The sequence below is a fragment of the Anopheles coluzzii genome, chromosome 2 (genome assembly GCF_943734685.1).
Source record: "Anopheles coluzzii chromosome 2, AcolN3, whole genome shotgun sequence".
In the NCBI taxonomy this organism is placed as follows: domain Eukaryota; kingdom Metazoa; phylum Arthropoda; class Insecta; order Diptera; family Culicidae; genus Anopheles; species Anopheles coluzzii.
In genome coordinates, this window is record NC_064670.1 from 87,070,700 (window position 1) to 87,096,457 (window position 25,758).

General features: G+C 44.1%; 3 protein-coding genes across 4 annotated transcripts; 1 reads left to right on the forward strand and 2 right to left on the reverse strand.

Annotated features, from left to right (window-relative positions):
- Positions 1-1,108: 1,108 nt before the first annotated feature.
- On the reverse strand, positions 1,109-10,470 carry LOC120948454 (uncharacterized). Of its 2 annotated transcripts, none has more exons than XM_040364795.2 (12): positions 10,282-10,470; positions 8,955-10,003; positions 8,783-8,873; positions 8,552-8,702; positions 8,296-8,472; positions 8,073-8,221; positions 6,844-8,001; positions 6,636-6,738; positions 6,327-6,503; positions 6,045-6,220; positions 4,450-5,964; positions 1,109-4,362 (listed from the first exon to the last, which is right to left on the reverse strand). In XM_040364795.2, the coding sequence occupies exons 1-12, from the start codon at positions 10,330-10,332 to the stop codon at positions 3,277-3,279; spliced, it is 5,883 nt and encodes a 1,960-aa protein (XP_040220729.2). In that variant the 5' UTR covers positions 10,333-10,470; the 3' UTR covers positions 1,109-3,276. The 2 variants fall into 2 exon arrangements, with proteins under 2 accessions (XP_040220729.2, XP_040220728.2); XM_040364794.2 differs by having other exon boundaries at positions 6,615-6,738.
- Positions 10,471-10,950: 480 nt separating this feature from the next.
- Positions 10,951-11,581, forward strand: LOC120948461 (U6 snRNA-associated Sm-like protein LSm2). The gene is made up of 3 exons (XM_040364806.2): positions 10,951-11,071; positions 11,136-11,203; positions 11,331-11,581. The coding sequence occupies exons 1-3, from the start codon at positions 11,069-11,071 to the stop codon at positions 11,545-11,547; spliced, it is 288 nt and encodes a 95-aa protein (XP_040220740.1). The 5' UTR covers positions 10,951-11,068; the 3' UTR covers positions 11,548-11,581.
- Positions 11,582-14,510: 2,929 nt separating this feature from the next.
- On the reverse strand, positions 14,511-25,480 carry LOC120948459 (LIM homeobox transcription factor 1-beta). The gene is made up of 4 exons (XM_040364803.2): positions 24,289-25,480; positions 16,641-16,845; positions 15,311-16,113; positions 14,511-15,240 (listed from the first exon to the last, which is right to left on the reverse strand). Exons 1-4 carry the CDS (start codon positions 24,401-24,403, stop codon positions 14,897-14,899), a joined length of 1,467 nt encoding a protein of 488 aa, XP_040220737.1. The 5' UTR covers positions 24,404-25,480; the 3' UTR covers positions 14,511-14,896.
- Between the last annotated feature and the right edge of the window lie 278 nt (positions 25,481-25,758).

Sequence of the window (25,758 nt, forward strand, 5' to 3'; positions counted from 1 at the left end):
ACTGTTATGGGTTTGGGATGAGTTCCAGCACAGGTATGGGTTTATGATTAGTTCCAGGATCAGTAATGGTTCAGCATCAGAGTGTCTTGTATCTAAAGGCCACCTGGAAATTACGAGGTATAGAATATAGAGAGGTCCTTGAACGTGTTCGATCGATTTCGGGTGTAAGTTGTCGAAAAAAAAAACACAAACACACAATACGTTTTCGATTCGTCTTTACATTGTTTTGTTTTCTTCACAATTATTGTTTCTGGTTTTAGCATTTATTTGCAATAATAGTTTTAATGTTACAATAATAATGATAATAATAATAATAATAATAATAATCAATAATAAACGTGTATATAATAGATTAATAGTTATTTTAATTTGTGTATCGTTTCACTTACGTTTCACCCACCGTTCTGCCTTTCTTATCCATAGTGTGTATCCTCTATAAGTGTAATTGCCGTGTGAGAGACGGTGTAACCTGCGCGCTAGCACGTTCTGGCTTTCCGACACGTCTACACGTCCTTCCACCTTCCGACTCTGTGGCTGTATGTATAATATTTTTCGTTCATTAACTTTCTCCAGGCTTGCTGGAAAAATTGTCGGTGCCAGAGCTAGCTGTCTTTGTCGGTAATATCTATGCATGTATATAATTCTATTTATTGTATTATTTTTTTGTTTGTGTGTTTTTGATGAGCTGAGATAGATGCTAAACGTCGTCCTTTGCTTCTCTTACATTGCTTTGTAATAAAATAGATACCGTGTAATCTGAATGAATGAGAGAGTATTGGAGTATGAGAGTTTCGTGTTCGCTGGTCGTCTTCCATCAACACCTGCTAACGGTCAGGAAATGAGCAGCCACGCATAACCATGACAACGGAGGTGGCAGAGACAGGCTTGAATTCTTGATTTCAAAATGGCATTCTTCCAGTACGGTTTCTGCTGCTTAGTTTAGAGTGTGTGTGAATCGTGTTTAGTACTCTTTGAATTTAAAACGAAAAGAGGGGGTTTGTCGTCTGCTTAACTCTGCTGTTTCTTTTTTTTACAAACAAACTCTCCACTTTTCTCTTATCTGCTGTAATTTACAAGAAGTGTGGTGTTTTTTTTTTACTTCATTACTATCCTTGCTCTTGTGTGTATAGCTGTTTTGTCTTTTTGGTTTGCAGTACTTGCAACCATTTGTTAGCTTCAATGCTGAATTTATAATCTTCCTTTTCGCTTCGTTTTGTACACACAATGTGTGTTTTACGTTTGTTTCATTCAATTATTTCGGCGTTTTTCTGCTGTACTCGTGCCAGTTTCCCGACCGCTCTTAAAGCATTAATTATGTTTGCTTCTGCTTTCTTTGTGGTTTGTGTTGTGATAGAGCGTACCCAAAACAATGAGAACTATCCTTATATCCTGCACATTGTCGTTCAGCAGGAGTATCAGCAGCGCGTGTAAGCAAACTGCACCTAACTAACGCAAATGCAGGGTTTTGCGGAGATCATCATGCCGTGTGCTGGAAGGACAAACAAAACACAATATTTCTAGTGTTTGTTGGTCAATATTTTACGGATACGGTACAGAAGGTATGGTTGTTCTTGTGTCGCTACATCGTTGCTTTACAGGATGTACAATTTACATGCTTATACATTTAAACGCTACCGTGTATCTCTGCTAAACTGTTTGCTTATTGTGGTGGTCGCTTTAGCTAGTGTATTGCCTTTTTTTTTCAAATAGAGGGAAGAAACGAAACGAACGAAACATATTTTACACGCGAAAGAGTTTCAGGTTAAAAAAAACAGTCAATTTAAAGTCGAAACAAAAGCAGAATGTACTTTACTTCCGCTTGCAGAACCGGGCTAGATAAAAGCTACGCAACACATACGAAAGACTATTTACAATTGTGAGTTGCATAAGCATCTCTACGACTTAAAATGGTGGCCTGTGCCACACAAAAAAAACAATAGATAAAATAAAACAAAAATATACTAATGGTTCTGCATTTGAGTGCAACAATCCCTTCGTAAAACAAAATACCTTAAACAACAACTAATCCTGGACTAATAAATGTGAAGTGTGTTTATACGATCAGCTCAGCTAATTTGCACCCTAACCCTGATACAGCTCGGTCTTTTTCTTTTTTAGATTTAAATTTTATCCACTTTACAGCTCTTTTAGTAAGAGTCTAGTAGTAAGAGTCTACGCGCACCTACATTTGTCAGCTATTCGCAATCATATTGTTCATGCTTTCCTTCCTTCCTTCCTTCCTGCTTACGCAAACAGAGTGCGGCCGGAGAGTTAGCAGTATTTTTTGCCGGCCACTGTTTTTGATTTGATACCCCCAAACTTACAACTACTTAAAACAATGCGTCTATTTTCACATGTACCGCTGTGTGCGATACGCGCAGTATTGCGTATAAAGCTGGCGCCAGCATTTGTTTGCGCTGAGCCACATGCGCGCTCAGCTAAAAGCCCTTTTTCGGTTGTCCCGATTATTCCTCCCATCCTTTCCTAAGAGCTCGCTCTCATGGCTAAAGCAAACGTGTTCTACACGTTTACCGAGTGAGTGTGTGTGTGTTTTTTTTTTGTCAAGGGAGCCAGTTTTGCACCTGATAGAGTTGTTCCGTTTTTTTTACTCAACGCATCGAGATTTAAATAAAATCTAAAATAAGGTGTTTTTGTCGAGAGACCGTTTCATAGCAAAAAAAAAAAAAAAACAATTCTGTTCCTGATTAAAAAGAACACATCACTAGTGGTGCAGTAGGTGCTAAAATTAAGCTAAAGTTTGTAATTTGCAGTTTGCAGTTTTAGATTAATGTTTGTTTACCACATTTCCCAGCACTTTGTTCTTTTTGTCCAAATTGTCGCCTTTCGTCGTATTCGGTACATGAGAAATGTAATATCGTTTCTGTTGACAGCACTTAAATGTGCACACCGACCGAATTGTACGCCGTTGGGCGAGCATTAGTCGAGCGAAAAGAATGAATAAAGTTCGATGGTAGCCTCCTCTGTACGGTACACACTTAATGTAATGTAACGATACCAAACATGGACGACCGTCACGATCATTCATTAGATGATGACGCGACGAATGGTCGACCTATAAAGCATTATCGTTATAGTTAACAAGGTACAACACACCGGAACGTTTTGGGTGCAATATAAAATGGGAATGTTTGCAGTTTACAATTTGACTAAATGAGCAAACGTACGAACGTGCTAAAGGTCGGCTTAGCACTGTAATGTGTATAGGTAGACGGACACGACGATTAGGAAGAAGAGAAGAAAAAGCTACGTTCGCTATTACACGTACTGAAAGGACTGTTGCAGATAGTCGATCGATTCCGTAAAACTGTCGACAAAGGGTAGATTGTTCGGCGTTTTCGCGATATCCGTGGGCAACGCAGAAGGATTTGCACCAGCATTGGCATGATCGGCTGCGTTCTGGGAGGGATTAAAACTCATACCGGGCTGTTGGGGAGGTTGTTGTTGCTGCTGCTGCTGGCCGGGTACGCCAGCATGTGCTGGATTGTGATGTGCCATATGAGTGGGACCACCGCCAGACAAACTGCTACCACCACCACCACCACCTCCGCTTCCACTGGGCACTTGCCCGGGTGGTCCGGGTGCGTGTGGATGATGTTGCATCATCTGGGGATGATGTGGTAGATGGGCGTTGTACTGTTGTTGCATTTGCTGCTGCTGCTGCTGCTGCAAGTGGTGCTGATGATGAGGATGATGCGGACTGGGAGTTTGCTGTGCCGAATGTCCATGGCTATGCTGCATCTGACCATGGCCATGAGGGATTCCCATCGAATGGCCCATCGTACCGGTATGATGAGAATGTGGTACCTGCTGATGTGCCCCGTGATGATCTGGAAAATATTGCTGCTGCTGCTGCTGTTGCTGCTGGTGTTGCTGATGATGGTGCTGGTTCACCATTTGGCCTGGTTCTACGCTCGGCAGCATCTGCGCGTGACTGTGCGATGGATGTTGCTGTTTGTGAAAATGGGTTCCTTTCGCATGCGGCTGCTGCTGTTGCTGATGTAGCTGTTGTTGGTGCTGCTGCTGCTGCTGCTGTTGATGGTGCTGATGATGTTGTACTTGCTGTGACGTTAACGCAGGCGATTGGGCAGACTGCCCTCTCGATTGTGGATGAGTATCGGAACTGGTACGTGGTGTGGAAACCATTTCATAGCCTTGCTGCTGCTGTTGCGACTGCTGTTGCTGCGTCTGCTGTTGTTCGAAGCTACTGTTGCTACTGCCCATCATTTCTAGATTGTTTAAAATGTTCCCTAGACTGTTGTAAGCACCAACAGTGCTGCCCGTATTTGCACCGCTTCCTTCGTCTTGGAATTCCATCTTCATCATGTTCGCATTCCACATGTCCTGAAAGTGCACATTACATTGTTTACAATTGGGCTCTAACACTCTCAAACAATTTACTTCAATTAAGAAACAGCAAAATTTTCTTACCTGATATCCCATCATTTCTTGGCTGTTCATATTCATCATGTGCTGTTGCTGCTGCTGCTGCTGCTGTTGCTGCTGCTGCTGCTGCTGCTGATGGGTGTGTTGTTCTTGCACAGATTTATTTTGCAGCCCAGCAACCTGCGCATGGTGAGAATGATGAGGAAGATGTTGCTGCTGCTGTTGCTGTTGAAGCTGTGACTGTTGTGCATGCTGATGTTGTAGATGCTGCTGTGCATGATGGGGAGATTGGTGCTGCAGTTGTTGGGGTGAAAGAAAGCCAGCCGTTGTGTTACCACCACCCACTCCTGGACTTCCGGCCGAACCAGGCTCATGCATTGCGTTGTAGTATTTGTTGGCGGTAGCACTTTTCATCGTCCCGCTACCAGATGCCGCCTGCGGTTGTCCTGCCGACCCACTTATTAGGCCTGGTTCAGCATTGGTCGGAGTTCCCATCTCCATGCTCTGCCAATCGAACGCATTATTCATCTGGCCATAGCCGTAGGGAATGTTGGTTGCGCTGCCGCTTGGCGTTCCGCTGGTTCCTGGCACTGCTGTGTCGCCCATTCGGTATGCCATAGAGACCGACTGTTGTTCGGGGTTGGATGCCGATGCCGTGCCGCCGGAGCGGCCACTGTAGTGAAGCCCCGCAGAACTGCCCGGATTGCCCATTCCGATAAACTGAGCTTGAGCGGCATGGTGGTGAGCATGGGCTTGTGAATGATGTTGCACTAGCTGAGCTTGTGATTGTTGCTGTGTAGGCTGTTGCTGCTGTTGCTGTTGCTGCTGTTGCTGTTGCTGTTGTTGGAGATGATGCTGATGGTGATGATGATGAGGATGATGAGGGCCGCTGGAAGCGACGACACCCGCACCAGGCGGTCCCAGCACACTGTTGTAGTTCAATCCACTAGCATCGTAAGGATTGTAAGGTATATTAGCACCACTGCTACCATTGTTAATACCACTCATTCCTGTGCTGCTGCCGGCGCTGCTCGTTCTCGACGGAGGCACCACCATCATACCGCCAGCGGATGATCGACCGTCTGTTTTCAGCCCAGCTGCAGGATTTCCCATCGCCATCATCGGGTTTGAGCCCATCTGGCCCATCACATTCGGCTGCCCTCCCGCCGGCATTGTCACACCCGGCAGTGGATCCGGATGGTGCATTGCTTTCTCCATGCCTTTCAGCGCACCGGAGCCACCCGGAGCATTGGACGTTCCTGACGCCATTGTGCCCGGCAGCAGCTTGACTCCGCCTGGCATACCGATACCGGCAACGACCTTATCCGCCATTGGCTCGTGGGCCAACACATTGCCTACAGGTACGGGAACCGTCGACAGCCCGGCCGGGTGTGCCATCTTTTTGTGCTTCGCCAGGTTTGCCGCCGTCCGGAATGCTTCCTTGCAACCATCGATCGGGCATCGGAAAGCGGCCTCCTCTTCGTGGCACAGTTTATGGCGTTTGAGCGATCGACGGGCAGCAAAGAGCTTGTTGCAAATGTTACATTTGTATTTTTTGTCCTGTTGAAAAAAAGGAAATGGTTTTAATCATGAGTGCGCCCTATCGCTTTTCAATTCCAATTTCATCCAGTTTCACCTACCATCGAATGGGCTATTTTGATATGTTCCTTTAGTGCTTCCTGCGTGAGGAAGGACGAGGCGCAGTGCTCACAGATGATGGACCGATCCGTCACCGTCTGGTGCACCAGCTGATGCTTATCGTAGTCCTGTTTCAATATGAAAACCTTCGAGCACTGTTCACAAGCAAACCAAACGTCTGTGGAGGGATAAAGGAGAAGAAACAAAAATCGAAAATGAACAATACGAGCATTAGCTACGCGTTGCAGAGTGCCGACAACGGCAGTGCCACCGGACCAACGTACCATTCTTGTGACACTTCAGCATATGCTGGTAAACTTTTAGGTTGGAGTTGAATATTGCACTACATATTTCACACGCTATGCTTTCGGTGTGATGGTTTGTTTTGTGAATGTGCCGATCGAGCTGCGCTCCCGTAGCGAACACCAGATTGCATGTTTTACAATTTAACCGCAGCAGCTCTGTAACATAGCAAAAAAAAAGGGAAAACAAAATATGAAATTTCATGCAACTGCTGTTATAACCGCAAGGGATTTTGTTTTGTTTCGTTTTTTTTATAGCGATCGTCGTACTTTTGCTCGGGTGATCTTTACCATCCTTGACCGCAAAATGGTCCTGCACATGAAGATGGTACTGTTGTGCATTTATGAAGTTGGTTTCATCGCAGTGCTCACACATAAAGTTACCCTCCGGCAGCTACACGACGGGAAATAAAATAAAAAAAAAGGAAATTATTTTGGATCAACATAATAATCCTCCCATATTGACTATGCAGGATAAATTAACGCTACCAGCACTTACAGGGAAACGCCTCGTGCCGCCCGCTAAGCTGCCACTGCCCATAAAGCTGCCCGCTGTGCTGGCCATCGGATTTGCCATTGGTCCAAGCCCGTGATGGTGTCCTGTGGGGTGTTGAAGGTTCTGATGATTCTGCAGGTGATGGTGTCCACCGTCCATAAAGCTACCCGTCGTGGCCGCCAGTGGATCCTGTAACGGTTGCATACCACCAATGACACTACCGGGAAGTGCTGCCGATCGGTGTGCCGTCGCTGTCCCTGCACCAAACTCGAGATTCTGCCACCCACCCCCGAGGTGTTGTGGTTGTTGTTGATGTTGTAGCTGTTGCTGTTGTAGCTGTAGCTGTTGTTGCTGTTGTTGTTGCTGTTGTTGTTGCTGTTGTTGTTGCTGTTGCTGTTGTTGCTGTTGTTGTTGCTGTTGTTGCTGCTGTTGTTGTTGCTGCTGCTGTTGTTGCTGCTGTTGTTGCAGCTGCAGCGATTGCTGCTGTTTGTTCGTACCAAAGCTGATGGGAGGGTCGTTGAACGTACCGCTGCTTTGCTGTATGCCCGTAACGGAGCAGGTTAGGGCGGATGGGCGCTGGCCCGCCAGGGCGCTACTGCTAGGGGTAAGCGCGCCCGGCACGCTACCGTCACTGCCCGCCGTACCCATCGCTGCTGCCAGCGCCGGCGTCGACGTTCCTGCGGTCGTGTCGGAAAACTCGTAATTAAACGACGACAAATTGTCGCTAAAGTTGGTGCTACTGTCGCCGAGCGACTTTTCGCTGCTTCCGAGCGATTTTTTCAACGTGCTGCTGCCCATACCCTTCAGCGAATCGCACGAGCCGCCACCCATCGTCGCAACGTCACCGTGCGTGATGAAGTCCGTGCTGGCCGAGCTGGGATCGGCCGATGAGGCAGTGGCCGTGCTTGTGCCCGCCCCAGCTGCGGCTGCCGCCGCCGCCGCCGCAGCCGCTTTCGCTTTCTGCAGTCGCTTCGACGGCGGATCGATGTGATGGGCGGTCTTCATGTGGCGGGCAAGGTGCGATTGGTTTTTGTACGATTCCTTGCAGTTTTCCACCGTACAGCGGAAGGCGCGCTCATCCGAATGGCAAAGTTTATGGCGTTTGAGAGACCGTTTGGCGGCGAACAGCTTGTTGCAGATATTGCACTCGAATTTGTTTTCCTGCAAATTAAAAGCATTGTTTAATATCCTTTTTTTTCGCGATCAATCAGTACCGATGATTTGCAACTTACCGGAACGGAATGTGATAGTTTGATGTGCTCCCGTAGGGAGGGCTGCGACAGAAAGGAGGCTCCGCACTGCTCACAGGTGAAGGCTTTGTCCGTAACACTCGTTCCCTGCAGGAGCAAACTTCTCTCTAATGTAGCTTTCTGAGTAAATACTGAAAACGCGAAATGGAAACGGGATCTGTGTTAAAGGCATTTCTTTATAAATTCTTCACTTCTGCTCGCTTACCGTTGTGATGGGTGCGGCTGACGTGCTGGCTGAGCTTGATACTGTTACAAAATATTGCACCACAAATGTCGCACACCAAACCTTCCGCCTGGTGGTTGGTTTTCTGGATGTGCTTTTCGAGATATTTCTGATTGTTAAAAACGATACCGCATGTTTTACAGCTGTACTTGTGAGTTTCTGAAATGATAGGGAGTGGAATGAAGGAGTTCACAGCGATGCACTCACTGGTGCCGAAAGCTAAACTTAGCATACTTACTTTTACAGTTTTGCTCCGCTACCCTATCCTTGCTTATAAAATGACCCTGGACGTGTATCTGATACTGTTGATTTCGCGTGAAGGTTTCCCCGCAGTGCTCACATATGTGAGGCCGGTTTTTGTGATAGATTCGATTGTGTTCAACGATTTCCTGCAAATAAGCATGGGCAACATTTTTCGACATTATTCACTCCATTTGCTCCGGACAGTACACGTGTGAGCAATCATTACCTCTGAGGTTACTCCTCGCTGTTTGCCACAATCGGGACAAAATCCCGGATGGTGGCTGAAGTGGATGACAAGAGATTTGCGTTTCCTATAGCTGCGGCGGGATGAGAAAGGAACGTTTATAATAACACACACAGTCAACAATGCGATCAGCAGAATATGCACACACACACACCTTTTATCACAAAGTAAGCACTGGTACACCTGTTCCTTGTTGCGCTCGTGCGAAACCATGCTGGAATCGTTCGTGTCCAGCGTGTTGGTGTCGGACGACAGCATCAGCGAGGTGTTGTTGGTGGACGATTCCTCCTCCGAGAAGATTTCGTTCGAATTGTCTATCGAGTCGTCTTCCTTCATCAGCAGAAGGTCCTCGTCGTCCTCGTCCTTGATCTCCTCGAAGCAGTGATCGTCTGCGATCGAGTACGGCGTGTCGAAGTCGAACTCCTCCTTCTTGATGTATGTGGCAGGTGGCGAGTGGGACGAACCGCTTCCGTAGCAAATGGCGGGAAGGGAGGTGCGCACCGTGACCGTCGTTAGGGCGGGCCGTTTCCGTACAAATATTCGCTCGTTTTTGTAGATTTTCCACGCGGGAAAGATGCTTTGCTCGAACATGTTGAACAGTAGCTTAAAATCGTGATTGGCGATCATACGAACCAGCGCACGATTCATCCGCACGTTCCCCAGCCACCGATTTGCACTCCCCGCTCGCTGTCCCGCCTTGAGCAACGTTCCACCTCTGCTGCTGTACTCTGGTCCTAGCCGCACGCTGCCCGTGAGTGGCAGACCGTCGAACAGGTTGCCCCGCAGTAGCTTCCCCCGAAGGTCCCAGGGGGCTAGCGGCGGTTCGCGGGTGCGGTGCGGGTGCATCAACAACAAACCATCGCTACCGAGCGACAGATCCGTGCACCGGACGCTGGTGCTGGTGTCGATGTCGAGACAGGCCTTGCCCGCGATGTCGCCACCAAACGAGGACACGGTCGTGTGGCCGGTGGCGACCGACAGGGACGAGCCGGACGCTGGCGCGCTGCGCGTCTTCAGCAGGTTCACCACAATCACATTTTCGATATTGTTCAACTCTTTGAGTATTGCTGGTTTGTAGAGACGCTCCTGGCAATCGTTGTACAGGAACTTGACGTACAGCTTGATGGCCGAGATGAGAAACAGCAGCGCCTGGTATTTATCGTCTGACTGTAGACATTTCAGCGTTTTGATCAGCGCTTTGACCTGGTACGCGGGAAGGACGCAAGTGATGGTAGCGCGCACAGCGGCGGGGCGCATTTTCGACAGCGGAGAACATCGGGCCACAGACATATTGTGCAATGGACGCGCCAATCGTGGTAACGCACCGACGGAACACACAAAGGGAGAGAGAGAAAAACAACGTAGCATTAGCTGGGGGGAACTGGTTGGAGTATTGCAGACCCAATTTACGAGCCACTGAGGGCATCATCGACCCGTCTCGGGAGTGGCCAGCGGAAATGAGGCCATTCGCCAGCACCTACCTGTATCTGGAACGCATGTGCCCGTGTCCGGTGCTGCATTTTCACTTCCATTTAGGCCGGGAAATAGTAAGAAAATTAAAATTTTCTTTGATTGTTTACCAAAATCCTATTCTTTGACATATTGCTTTTCAGAGTTTTTTGCTGCTTGACTTCTTTTTTATTTGTCAATTTCTGATGCGAAGAAGCAAGGTCAGTATGTGACCAGGCTGGACCATTGTATCGCGAATTGACAGAACACGATGGAAAACGTACCTCAAATGCCAATGACAGTTTGGCGCACGAATGGCCGTCGAAATGGGTTTTTGTGTGTTGTTGTACACAGTTTTGGTGTTAATTATTTATGAAGGGGTTTTTCTGATGGTTTGCTTATGGGAAGGAATCTTCAAAAAAAATTATAAAGAAGGCGACCATTTAAAACAAAATCGGTCTTAAATATTCGTATGAATCTTAACTTATCGTTTTAATGTCAATTCGTATTGAACAGCTCCTATGAAAGAGGGAATTGGAAAATTATTTAAATTATTCTACAAATTGTTATTATTTTATTCCTGTACTGTTATTTCTCGCATAAATTGAATGAAATAAATCAATGAAACGTAAAAGATGGGCGACATTTATTTGAACGATGTTAAAAATTGATTGAAAAAAAAATCGATGATTGCTGTCAAACGGTACAGAAATGGACGGACCTGGCACATGCGTTGTAATGCCATTTGCGCCAATGTCGGCAAAGTACAAAACAAAGCCTCATCGTTCGAGATTGTAGAAACTTTAATCTTTAATTAAGATGGTAAATAGAACCTTTAAATGAGGAGTAAAAGAAAAACTAACCAACCATTGTTTGTCGTTTGTAGCTATTCTATTCCTTTTTCAAATCTCTCGTCGGGAAGGATGTCGTTGTCGAACTGAAAAATGACCTGAGGTAAGCATAGGCCGCAGTGCTTGCGGTGTCCATTTGCAGAGCAAGTTTGGCTTGCCGGCATATGCGAGATAATTTAGCTCTTTTATTTCGTATCCATCTTTCTGACCCCAAATGTGTATCGTTGCAGTATTTGCGGAACGCTACATTCGGTTGATCAGTATCTAAACATAAAGCTCACAGACATCAGCGTGACCGATCCGGAAAAGTATCCACATATGCTGTCGGTAAAGAATTGTTTCATCCGAGGTTCGGTCGTACGGTACGTGCAGCTACCAGGAGACGAAGTGGACACACAGCTGCTGCAAGACGCAGCTCGAAAAGAAGCTGTAACAAGCGTACGATAAGTAAAGGCAACCCGTGAAGTTGTGTAAACACGGAGTAAGTGTGCTATTTTTACGGCAAATAGGTTGTGGAACATAGCCATGATGACACGCGTCGAATGGAAGGGAAGACTGTTCACGGAGATTTTAGATAAAGCATCAGATGGTCCGAATGATTGATAATTTATATGGCTCATTCACCTGTTACAAACATTGGTGTTGTAATTTGTATATGATGCTGAAAGTTTAAGCTATTTCACCACCGTCAATGTGATGATCGGAAGGGGTCTATATGCGAAATACATGTTCCCGTCGGAGAGTATGTAAAGCACAGGAGGAGTTGGAAGCAAAATTTAAGACAGACTCCATGAAGTTTTTGAACGGAAGAGCTTAACCAACTGGCTCATGCTAAAGCGAAAACTTCTGGAGATTAAGCATTATGAATGCATGTCAAGAATCCAACACTCCATTTTGAGTACTTGATTATGGAGCTCAAGTGAATCGAAAATGGACAAGGACATTGCGTAAGTAGCAATTAATACGGCGATGGGATTAACACAGTATTTGGGTGTCGAATCGAAACGGAATGGAAGAAATCAATCGACCTATAATGTACTATGATCAATTGGACTTGGAGAGATATTTGCAATTGGAGAGAGTCCCTCTTCAAATGATCAATCCTTGAATCTTTGCTTTTTGCTAGGTCCGCTATATGAACCTCTAAAGAAGTCCGTTCTTGCTGGTGAGTATTGGGAACTAAGAGAACACCACGGTAGCTCATGCCGCTAATGACGCCTGTTTCCTTAGCCACGGAGGACTCTCTGTTCTTGGTTACGTTAATGTACATCAGTGCATTCAAAGTGTCTACGGATGAAAAAGACCGCTTTGAATTAACCACGTAGAATTCAGTATGATTCTTACTTCTTAGCGAAAGTATTTTCTAGATCGTTCCACATTTCCTTCACTGTGGTCTTCTCTTGTATACATCCCAAGTACTCATCTGAAATGAAACTTACCAGCAAGGACTTGGGCTTGGCGTCCATTTGCTCGAACTTGGCCACTTCACTAGCTTCTGTTGGAATATCCTTTACGACTGTGTCCTATACCTTCGAGGTTTCAAATACACTTCGACCCTAAACTTCCAGGTGTTGTAGCCTGTTCCGAAAATCTACGACATTCCGTGAACCGCCTTTTCTTTCTGCTTGTCTGGGCCCATAACCTAGAGACGTACGTTCTAGCTGGTGTTTTTTTACAACTAATTATTGGTACATGCTATTACAGGCTACTGCGATCTGCCTTTGCAATTTTTTAAATACGCGATTGCTAGATCTACAATAACCTCGATTAGCAGTACATTTTTGTTTCTTTAATTTGGAAAACCTCTGAAATCTGTGTCCCTCTTATTTGTGTATGGTGTTGCCATGGTTATTGAAAGATGTGTGCTCAAATTGGCGATTCTGTTCGCAGTTTCCTATAGCAACAGTTAAGGCTGCATACTAAATGTTCTGCCTCTTTCTTGTTTGGATGGACCTTTCATTCACTTTTCACCTCTGTAATTTGAAAACCCCTCTTATTCGACAGTCCCATCGCCTCTCAAATAAGAGAGGGTTCACTGTACTTCAGTTAAATTCAGGTCTCGTACTAAAGGTTAATCCCTTGAATGGCTTGACCAGCTTCAGGCGAGGAAAATTCTTCAATACTTACTGCTCCTGGTGATTGGTTTGGAAATGCCTATTCCGGGATGTTTTTTCTCCAGTTCATAAATTGTCTTATTCAACTTGTACATCGAGTTTAGCCTGATATAGTATCAGGAAGTGATACTGAAATTTTCTTGATGTTGGAGTTTACTAAAAACACCATCTCGTGCCTTCGTCTCCACACCATCTTGCCCCTTAACTTGGGCCTTCCATGACCTCTCTGTCTTTGTGGACGGCCTAAAAGTACTTTGCGGGCTGGGTCGTCCGGTTCCATGCGTATAGCAAGGCCAGCCCGACGAAGCTTGGCGAGCTTGATACGCTGCACTACAATAATATCACCGCACATCTCGTAAAGGTCGTCGTTGACCTTTGACCCGAGATAGGCGAAATCTTGGGCAAATTTTAGTCTTTACTTCGATTATTTGCAATCCGAGAGTGATGCCAAAACTGAATTTTTTAAACCACGCAAAAAAAATGTAGCCGCTTAGGGCTCCAAGGTCTAACAAAAAAAAAAAAAACTCCTTCCTTTTAGTGTTTCATTGAATGAGAATTCCTCTATCAAGCTTGTCGCTGGATACTTCAGGAGGTTTGGAGCATTAGTGTAACCGCTCAGGGTCTCTACTCGTGTTAATCCTCCACTGACAGGAAACGTTAAATATGATGAGTTGGTTGGATCATTTGAAAGTACCGCACTCTTATTGCATATGAAAATATGGTCTCAAAGTTGTCTGGAAATGCCAACCGATTTGCTGCCACGCATTCAGGCGGGCTGGTAGTTCAACATGACGAACGAAAAAACAAAATAGGAAAGTAAATGTGTAGCCGGGAATATCTCGATCATCCAAATTTGTAGAGAGGTGGAATAAGTTTAATGAACTATCTGATCTAACTGGATGATTTAATTTGATGATAAAGTCATCGGAAATTGCAAACTGTTAGTTTACTTCGTTCTCTAAATCCTCAAACTGTATTTCATATCACTGTATGCAGAGTTGTGTAGGTTACATCGGTGATACTATTTCACAGTAGTACAATGCAATAATAGATTCGAAAATTCGTTTAAATTGGCCTATGAAAACCGTTAAATTGGGTACTTTTTGCAACTTTTTACAACGTTTAAAGCCATCGTATGTGGAGAGGGGAGGTGCTATATAGATATTTTTCCAAAAGCGCCAGATGACCACGCTAAGCCTTTAAATATATATTACACACTTAAGAGCTTATCTACCACATTTTTCAAACAAATACGTCATCGATAAGTAATACAAAGTAAACAATCAAGCAGTTTTTTTGAAATATTGTTTTTGTGTTTTTTTTACATATTTCACAATTGCGCTGTTAGGATTCAGTTTAGCTTCATTGCGGGATGTTTAATAGCCATCGATGACTGTCATTGTGAAATGCTTCTATTTGTCTTTGAACTGAGCTTCCGGGAAGGGAAATTAAAACTCCGTAACAACAATAAATTACTAAAACCTACCAATCTCATAAAGAAAGAAATCCGTTCCGAAAGCAGCAGTTCTGTTGTCTACAAGTAGCTGACTTTGAAGTCATTCTCATTGTTAGCCTGGAAATTGTCCGATTTTTTTTTATGTTGCTTCCGATCGATTGACTAGTTTCGGTGTGCTAATTCATCTACCAACTGCTGATGCGGCAATAGAACCATCCCGCCCCAGTCACTGTTCGATCTGCGCCGAGTTGAAGTAGGAGTTTTGCATCAGGTAGAGCTTGTCGATGTGCGTAATGCTGCCCGCCATGTTCGACGCCATCATCGAGCCGATCGTGTTGTTGTTGTGATTGACTAGTTGCTGTGGACCACCGCCGTGCAGCCCGGGACCGGAACAGGTGGGGCCCTGGCCTCCTCCACCACCCCCCATCACCCCGTTGCTGTGCAGGTTGGGCTGTAGGTCCAGGTTTTGCAGCGACATCGTGTCGGACGTTGCCTCGTCCACGTTGTCGAAGCTTTCGTCGAGCGAAATGTCTGAACTGCACAGGCTGGCATCGGAATTGTCGGGGAAGTCTGTAATGGTAAGGCATCATTAGTATATTATTACATACAACAAGCCTGTGAACGCTTGAGGGACACTTACCGGGCGAGTAGGGCAGGTTTGGATTCAACGGTTGGCTGGAGGAGCTGTACGAGCTGTCCAGCCCGAGATAGTGGCTGTGGTCGCTGCTCGGCGATTCCAGCTTGATTGATTTGTCCTCCTTGTCCGAATGGTTTTTCTCGCCGTCGGTCGCACCGTTGGCGTTCGCTTTGGATTTGCGCGAGATCTTCTTCATCTTGGCGCGCTGGTTCTGGAACCACACCTGCACGACTCGTACCGACAGGCCGGTGTCCTTTGCTAGCGCCTCCCTGACCTTGCGGCACGGTTTGGGCGACACGTCGAACGACGCCTTAAACTGGCGGCGCTGGGCCGAGGTGAGGATCGTGCGCGGACGCTTCGGTCCGCGTCGTCCGTCCCGCGTTCGCAGTCCGTCGTCGAGCAGGTAGTCATCGCCGTCCCCGTAGAGGTGGGCGGCCGGTGGCAGATGTGGCCCCAGACCCGCTCCAGCACCACCGTGGTGGTGATGCATGGCGGCCGCTGCCGCTGCAGCCGCAGCTGCCGCTGCTGCGGCCGCGGAACCGTAGAAATCTTTCTCCAGATCATGCTGACAGATTAGCTTGCCGGCACGGATGGAGAACGGTTCGCCTTTCTGGAGCGGCCGGTTGCAGGTGTAGCACAGGAAGCAGTGCAGATGGTAGACGAGATGTTTCGCTCGCATCACCATCTCGCTCGGCGCGATACGTTCGCCACAGCCGTAACAGTCGCGCTGGTGTTGCTGCTGCTGCTGGCCATGCTGCTGGTGGTGCTGCTGGTTCTGCTGATGCACGGACGACACACCGAAAATCCTATGAAATATAGGGAGGCCAAACATATTAATTTCGTGTGGAAAGCTGCTAGCATCAGGCCCAGTGGGTTGGTGGGCTGTGTCGTGCAGAAATAAAGGACAGGAATTTTATCACACTAACGACCTCGTCGCCGACCGAGAAACCAGTACCACCGGATGGAATTGCTAGGGCGCTCGTGGGACACCCGTTGGGCATGGACCACCCAGGCAAGGTGACAAAAGCCCACGAATTCGTCTGTCTGTCTGAAGTTTGCCGATGAAAAAACGGGTTCTACTGGATTTCTCGTGATCCGAACAGCCGGTACAAGCCAAGAGGGACTGTTTGCTGTTGATTGAGCAAAAGCTGACAACGAGCACCGTTGATTTCTATCATTGATAGCGCAATGTGTATGTTGGATTTTGTGGGGTGTGAAACATGGCGTTCGGGGCAAACCTTTTGGCGGGACTTTTTGTTCTACAAATACCATCCATACGTAGCGTGTTCCTATACAAACTGTTCCGAACTGTCTTTTTTCCGTGAAAACTCACCTATAATAATCATCCTTGCAATAGACCTTGGTGTTTTTGGTGTAGCACGTTTGGCTGAGCTGTATGCGGCATATACAGCAGAGAAGGCACTGCTCGTGCCAGAACTGGTCCGGGGAGAGCTTCATGAAGTAGCGATCCTTAATCTTTTGCCCACATCCTTCACATATTTCCTGCGTCTTTTCGCTCTTGATTGTACCGACGATGTCTGCAAAACAAAAGATTCGCATTAGAGAAGTGTTAACCATCGAAGCTTTATAATTGAACAATGAAAAGGTGTGTTTGGTGCATTGAAATATGTTTGTAGTATATTATCACTTAAAAAATGTTTCCCAGTTGCATGTACATTTGAATGATTTCCTCGCAAAAATAATTGTCCGAAATAGTATCCGACCCAGCTTAGCTTTCCTCTGTTGACCTTTTCCACCCTTGGTTGCCTCCAGGTTAGAAATCCCGTCGGCTGCGGCGGTTGATAGGTGTTGTGTGCATGAACGGCGGAAGCGTTATGGAAACTAGCAGCCGTGGTGTTATTTTCGGAGCGGATGTGAACGCATAAGACCAGCACATAACAGGCTGTTGCATTTCTGCACTTTCGATGTCGCCCCAAGCTGGTGGGTCAGCCCCGAAATGAGCTCATATCATACAATTTTGTGAACATTCGTAGACTTTAATTAAGACTTTTTTGATAGATATGTGTCATTGTTTAATCAGTTCTTTTGATTAATATAATTACCATGTATTTTCGTGTGGATTTCAAATTATTGATGATATTTTTAACCATCAAGTAACAAGTTGGAATCCACCTTTTTTTATTTGTAAAGATTGATTTTGACCTTGCGTGAAAGTGAACGTGAAATTTTGGGTTTTTTTTTGCTACTTTAATATATAATATATTTTTAATTAAATATTAATCAGAATATCAGGCTTATCGTACACCAAAATAAAGAATATTCAATTTCCCGAATATTAAGACTGTAAAACATATTGATATAATTAATTAAATGGATTTGCTTGTGATTTCCCGTTTTGTTTAAAGTGTAAATAATGTTGGAATCATTGCATTGTTGGAATCAAACAAGGAAATGGATTTAATTTATTATTTTAACACGTTTTATGGTCTAATTAGTTGGGGTTTCCTTTCTTTTGGTGTACGATAAGCCATATCCTGATTAATATGTAATGATAGCTAAATAGCTTAACCCGGGCTTAACACTGTATCCTAGCTTCATTGAAACGACCGTTACGTAATTTATAGAAGACCCCTTTGAAGCCATGCTGCATGAGGTTGTTCTTCATGAAAAGCTATAGCTTAGTTACTGTAAAATACTTGAAAGAATGAAAAGGAACGACTGTTGTAAAGTTTACGGTGGTTAAATTTATTGTTTAATTTATTGTTCTCATCAATTAAAATGTTAATTTTAAATATTTTAATCATCTTTCTGTGCATTTATTTGACTTAAAGGACGTTTATTGTAGAAAAATATATGATACAATCTGTTATAATCATGAAATAGTAATCCTATGTGTGATTCTAATTTTAATATAGAAACAATAACGCATTACTTTATGTTCTAAAGATTCAAAATAGTTGTACCGTTCAAATGTATCTATAAAAAGTTGAATTATGTATTTTAAATAGCTGAAACGTCCATTAGCATGATATGTTCTATAAATGTAGAACCGCATGCATGTTAATCTGTGCGTTAATCGATTACAGATGACAGATTTACTTTAACAACAGTTTAACTTTAGTGCCCCTAAAATACATCAACATGACATGAGCATAAATAGTTGGCCAGTTGTTGGACTGGAAAGGAACATTATAATGTTGGAGCCATTGCGAAAGAAAAGCGATGGAATACGCTCAAGTGCATAAACAAATAGTAATAGCCATACCCGAAGCCCAGCGTATACGGGGGGCTGAAGTGCAGCAATAGCAAACGGCAATAAATTGGTCACGTTTTAGTGCGGCAACCAGTCCACTGGTGGAGGAGGGCGGCGAGAGTGGCAGGACGTGGGGAGCCATCATTCGAATGACCTCCGACCTTATGCTCAATCAGAAAACTTTTGCTTCGGAATGACAAATACCAACGAATGTTTGGGTTTCTGTTTTGTTTTTTCCGCTTTTTAATGTACATTTCTCTCTTTGTCCTTTGCATTTACAGCCGCTGTATCGTCCTGTACATTCTGATTTCATTGCTTGGTAGCTCCCTCTGCGTGTGTGTGTGTGTGTGTTTTGGGGCATTTATATGGGGCTTGACGATCAGTCATTTATCAACAGCTTGTAAATTATGAGTGTGCGGTAATTTTTCACCTCAAATGGTGGACGGCCAAGATGGGAGGAACGGTTTTTCTGTTATTTCAAAAAAGCGTTAAAGCAAGCAAAGGCATTCATTTGTGGGACTTGTGGGTGCTTGTGTGGGGTGAACGTGATGAACTTTGAATGGTGTAATAAAATATTACTTAAACGCAAGAAAAGGACGGTTGCTGCAAAGCAAGAAAGCCATTAAAATGAAGCAGTGAAGAAAAGATTTCCTCTGATGGATACTTATTCGACAATGGCTCTTTGCGATCAATTTCAAACTCCTAATATTATTTATTCCTTTATGTTTTATTTCGAACGGTCGTACAGCCAAATTGCTTAATTGATTTGTTATCAAAAGGTTCAAAAATCGTAATAAAATGATGAAAAAATATTATACAATCAATGTACAATTTTTAGACCAAATGTACGTGTCACGAGGTTGTTCGTAACATTCCATCGTGGACATTATTTACCGACGGCGAATATGCAAACAAGGTGGAAGGTTGTACGCGCATAGGCTGCAATATTGTGCTCCACGCTTATCAGCTGTTGGCAAACGTGGTTGTTCGGACGCTCCCTGCGCGTGAATTGATATGTTCCGCAAATTGGTCGGTGTATGGTTGGCGCTCTGTTTGCCGAGAGAAAGCAGGGGACAGAGGGCAAAAAACTGCAGGACACGAATGTACAATAACAATAAATCATGCATAAATCATACCACAACAGGCACACAACGCGACAAAAGGAAGGAAGGCAGACGTACGATATAGTACGATAAGGTGGAAGCGCGGTTTTTCCTACTCTACTTGGCTATCTTTTCTGTCTAGTGTTTGTAACAAGTGTTTTTGTTTGTGTGTGTGTGTGTGTGTGTGCGATTGTATTTGACTAATCAATATCACGATCATATGTTTTGATTCCCGCGAGGGGTGTTGTATGATGATAAAATTCCTGTAATTGTTTATCTCTTTGCACCTGTATTATGTTTATCGATTAGCCTAAAAAAGGAGAAAACCTTTTTGTAAAGATGCTTTTTTGGTAACTTTTGATACTACAAATACAATTTTCTATGCTGTGATTGATTTTTACATTATTACATGTTACTGTGAAACTTTATGTAATATTAACGTGATAATTGTTAAGGGTTCACGTACGAATAATTATTAAATTAATGGAAGGATACAATTGAAAACATCTAACAAAAATTTTAAAAGTGCTGATAAAAAGCAATAAATAAACAATTGAACAGCATAAATTTCTTAAGCCATATGCAGCATAGAGTAGATCCAGCGATGGTTAGGTAAGCATATTAGGCTAAAAGTAAAATTTATGAAAAAGAATCCTTGTACAGTCTGTTCCCGAGATACACGGTTTGTACGTTCCCCTGGAATCCGCGTGACTTGAATATCAGCGTATGTCAAATTTCGCAGTTTTCGGACATAATACAATTGATTACTCGGTATTTTTGATTAGATTTAGTACTTTTATACACTAAATAAATGATAAATTGGATACAATGCGTGCAGAAAATTTTGATATTTTTGGCTTTTAAGTGGAAATTAGCAAAAAAGCAATTTATACTGCATTGGACAATTCTTGAAGCAAATTGTATTGATTTCACATTTGATCTGTTTAATCTGTCGAATTTAGAAAACCGCATATCATCGAATCTGCTTAAATCGAGAACCGCGTAATTCGGGAACAGACTGTGCTTTTATAGACGCTTTCAATCGCTGGTAAATGGGAATCGTTCTTGTTGTAAGTGATAAAGTAAAACTCACATTAAAATGACAAAATTATTATGCGTTTAACTAATGCTTGTAGCTACTGTAATTGAAAAATAAGCTTTAATTTAAGATAGTGTCACAGTTTCCTTTTAGGACTTAAGGGAATTCCATCCATCTCTGTCGACACCTTTCCTAATTTACGACCGTAGACATGAGTATTAAAGCCACCTTTGAACTAACCACCATATACAGCGCTTTAAGCACCTTCGAAAGGCTCATTTTACACAGGAACCGATAAAGCCAGGCGATATTTTTAGTCTGCCCCACTTGCCACTGCCACTACCACTGCCACAAAAGCTGCGGGGCAGCCACTCGATTGAGCGGTCACGCGAACAAATTTGGCCGAATATTGAAGTGTGTAAAGCGTACCGTCCTGCCAGTAGCCCACCAAGCGCAAAGACCATCGTCTTGAGCTGCAGCCGCGCTTGGAGTGGTGCTTCTTAACTTTAACCCAACGAACCGAGAATATCGATTACGATTCCAGCTCCCATTCCATTGCCAATCTCTCCGGCGGTGGATAAAGTTTTCCGTATCGCCCACCGGGTTTCCGCTTTTCGGGGCATTTTTGGGGGTTGAGTTGAGGGGGGGGGGGGGGGGGGGGGGAGCTAAGAGGCCGGAATCACAATCCATCCATCCATTCAGGATGTCCGATCGGACTTAGCTTTGTGGCTTTTCGAGGATAGTAAGGATTGGTTAAGTTCGGTTGAGCACTTTATTCCCAGCTGAGAGCTGAGGCCGAGCCGGTGCCGTTGGCCGTAGAAGTTAATGTTTCGCTGAAGTGTTAACTTTCTCGGCTAATGGTATTATTTTCCCCGAAATGCTCCCATTGGCAACGAGCCGTACTTTTCCCACACTCTGCGCAGCACTTCCGCAAGGCACGAAACCGAAGGCACTCGAGCGAAATGCGTCTACTTCAGTTGCGTCTTGGATGTGCGGGCGAGGTAAGTGTTAAGGTGGTGGCCGGTTTTGCTAATGGCCTTGTGGCGGCGTGTGCCCGTGATAGGAAATTTGGCTGAAGATCATCAAAGGAGGGCTTTAGACGGCTGAGCTCAAGGGCCGAGAGAAGGTTAAAGTGGTTGATGTCTTGCTACCAGAGCTTTACCGTGCAAACAACTCCCACCGGATCCGACCACACGGCTGTACGGCGCTGATCTGTGAAGCAAAGGAGCACGAGAGTTCCTTCTCGACCACTCGACCAACTCTGTAGAGCGGGGTGCTCGAAAAATGGCGTCCCGTAGACCAAGAGCTTGGAATTGATTAAAAGATATCCTTCCTACTAGTAGTCTCTGTTCTCTCTCTTTTTTTTCTGTCCGTGCGAAGGCATCTTACTTTCACCAAATGAAAATTATCTCTTTCTCTTTCGTTACGCTTGCTTGAAGTTGTTCGCATGCGCCTTCCCCGTCGACGGTACGGGAGAAGACAATCCGAGAAGGCGGGAAGATGATGTAAACCACCTTTTTGGGGTGGAAAAGCCCGGCTAACCCGTTTTGCTGGGGAGAATGAGCGGGAACATGTAAAACGAGGCTATTGGTGTTGGTTGTTGGGGAATATGATTTTTTGGTTGTTTGAAAACTTGTTAGCCTTTGCTATAGGTGCAAAGGGCGGCTTTTGCATGTGGGGCTTGTGTTTACCCATGTGCAAATATTTCCGGACCTATCGATCGATCGATTGAGTTTTGTGTCAATTTCTTGTGCTTCGTTTTGGTCTCGTTGGGTTTGGCTTTCCTTTACTAAGAGTTACTGTATTTGCCGGAACGCGATTCTCTTTTCTTTAATTATTTAATACTAAATTATAACTGTAGTGATTTGATTGTACGCTTCTGTATCATGCCTATAGAATACAGTACTAAACTGTAAGGCTTGAGCTTTTGGTTTTTGAGCGACCTTAAACCGGAAGATAAACTAAACCACAAGAAACCACCAAATCAAACAATTTTGAGTTTTTCCTAATTACACCATTTTTAGTAAAAAAGAGAGTAAGAACGGTGTGTAAAATTTCAAAAGATAGCAAAAAAGGAGAGTTACCTGGATTTATCCTATTTTATACCTATTTTAATGGGCTAAAGTCAAAATGTATTGGTTATTTGTTCAAAGCTGTATGACGTACAAGTGAATCGAACAAAACATTTGCAATACCTTTCCTGTTCCCTTCGTTCAGCACTGTTAACCACCCCTGAGGGTATGCGATGTGCATTTTGAAGTTGTTTTTTGGTTTGGTGGTGAAAAAATCCTACACAAGGTGTATTTAAAATATCATGTCTTCTTCTTCTTCTTCATTGGCACAACAACCGCTGTCGGTCAAGGCCTGCCTGTACCCACTGGTGAAGTGAGCTGGGCTTTCAGTGACTTATTGTTACCATAGCAAGATAGTCAGTCCTACGTATGGGAGCACGGTTTATTCGGGACTTGAACCCATGACGGGCATGTTGTTAAATCGTACGAGTTGACGACTGTACCACCAGACCAGCCCAATCATGTATATTTCGTAAATGCTGTTGGTTTGCTGCCCGTCATGGGTTCAAGCCCCGTATGTACTATGTCTCCACATACGTAGGATTGACTATCCTATGGGTTGACTATAGGTAATACATAAGCCACTGATAGCGAAGGCTATTAGTCGCAAAGGAAGGTCAAGATTGACAATGGTTGTTGCGCCAAATAAAAATAAGATTAGTGAGAAAGGTATGTTTTTGTAAACAGTTTATCTACACTGCAATTTAAAATGGTGAAATCAATCAATACTCCAAAAAATATTGAAAACGCAAATAAATAAATTAATTAAAATTGAGTAAACATTTCAAGCGTTTTCCTTCATCACTATTCCCTGTACTGGGAAATTGTTTATTTATACTCTCTGCTCAGTACACTTTTTGCTCAGCTTTAGTAATTACGTAGTTTTTTTTTAATAAATATAAATAAGTCACATATTATAGCTAATTTTAATTAGATTTAAGCACATGATTATATTGAAAAAGGTTGAGGTATTTGTATAAATTTGTTTTACTTGCTTTAATGTTACACTTTAATTGCAATCTGCCGGCTAGCTGTTAAATGATCCTACTATTAAAATAAAAAGGCACATATGGTGCATTACCACTCTTAAATTTTTGAAAATTTTGTCATTATTAAAGTATGAATTTAAAAACAAAATACTATACTGTAGCCTAAATGCCTTGTGCATCGTCGAACGTGTATTCTTTCCCATCAGAATTGAACACCATACAAGAATCATCACGTAGTTCACGAAGCAGTTTTTCAAAAGGGCTTGACAAATCCTAGACCACAAACGGACACTTTATCAATAGTGAAGAGAAAGAAGATTCTCATTAATCATTTTCATCTTTCTTTTTGTTATATTTTTGCTATTGCACGTGACATGCACGGTAAGGCTTGAACATCGGATGTTCATGTAATAGCAATCTTGACCAAATACTTAGTCTTTTGGCAAAATGCATGATGACCACTGACATTGTAACATACGGAGCATGCACCACGAAAACACGATTCAATCTCGGTTCAGTCCACCCTTTCCCATTCCCTCGCAGTCGGCTGTCTGTGCCACTTACCTGCCCGTTCGTTACCGTCCAGCATGCTATTATTATCCTTTAAATTAGTGTCGGCATTTGGTGCCGCAGGAGGCAGACCGGTGTTAATGTTGAGATTATGGTAAAACTCCAGCATGTTTGCAGTTGGTCACGTGCGTGTGTGTTTGCTCACTTCAGATCGGCAGTCGTTTTCGGGTGCGTCAAATTTTCACTAGCTACCTACGATATGGTCATTGAGGTTTGCGTTTGAGCTGTTCGGAAGCTTCGACACGGAGTTGGACATACAATTTGCACGTACACTTTTCTCACACACGCACAAAGAAACGATTCGAAATATGCAATATTGAAACACACAATCTTGTGTTGGGCATATCTTTCATAGCACGGTGTTCACCATTTTCCGATCGATTTCGTACAACATGTTTCAACACACTCAAAATCAAACACCGTATCCCGAGCTCTGGATGATGCGTACGGCGCGTACCGGATCGATGTATTCTGGCGTGGCGATGTTTTCGTGGGTCACTGTTCGTACACTGCTGTCACTTCCGCGGGCGCAGACACGTCTGAACGGTGCGAACGACAAAACGCATGTGCGACCGCTTCCAACGGTGGCTGTGCATCCGTCACTAAACTGGTCCCTTTGGCAACGCGTATGCTACCACCCCGTCCATGCTTTTTCACTCTGCGCACGTGTATGTGTGTGTCTGTGTGTGTATGTGTTGGAGAAAAAAAAACGCACGTTCTGTCCACTCTCATCACACTCTCCCAGCTGATGAATGGTTTAAGGGTGGAAAACAAGGGCGCCGAATTCCCGCCACCATACGCTGAAAGAAGGGGAAGGAGACGCTTGCTGTGTGTTTCGGTGTGTTTCGGTAGGGATGTGAGAAGCGTTGCCCCTTACGCTAGCGCACACAGTACACGTCGATTTCATCGATAAATCGATTCTGACTTCCGACTGTGTTCGTAGTGGTGCGGCCAAAGAAGTGCAGTGCTGGCACAAGAAGCAGTGCATTCGCTCGTTGAATGCCGAAAGAATGGCGCATGTGCAGTGGCACGATGGTGGCGTTGCGAAGAAAAATCAGGTAAGCCGCATACCTATCCTAAAAGAAGAAAGAGAAGAAAAGCAAGACGTAGCCACGCCTGTTTTGAAGAATGGTGCAGATGTCAATAGTAAGGAAGAAAAAGAAAAACGACCCTTTCGACATCAGTAGTGAGGGGTACCGGGGTAAACATTGACCATTTAAGGTGCGTAAATATGAAACCGTACTTTCGCTAAATTTGCCAGAGATTAAATTGTTAAACGTAATGCGACAGACAAAGCGCAAATGAAAGTGATTTTAGGTTCATCCGTATAATAAGTCTATAAGTGATATAGCTCGTCACTTTAATTTCAATCGTTGTAACAGTGATTAAACTAAAACAAATGATTTTTAACATTAAAAAATTCATTTGATTTCATGATATAGAAAATTGCTATTGACTTAAGCA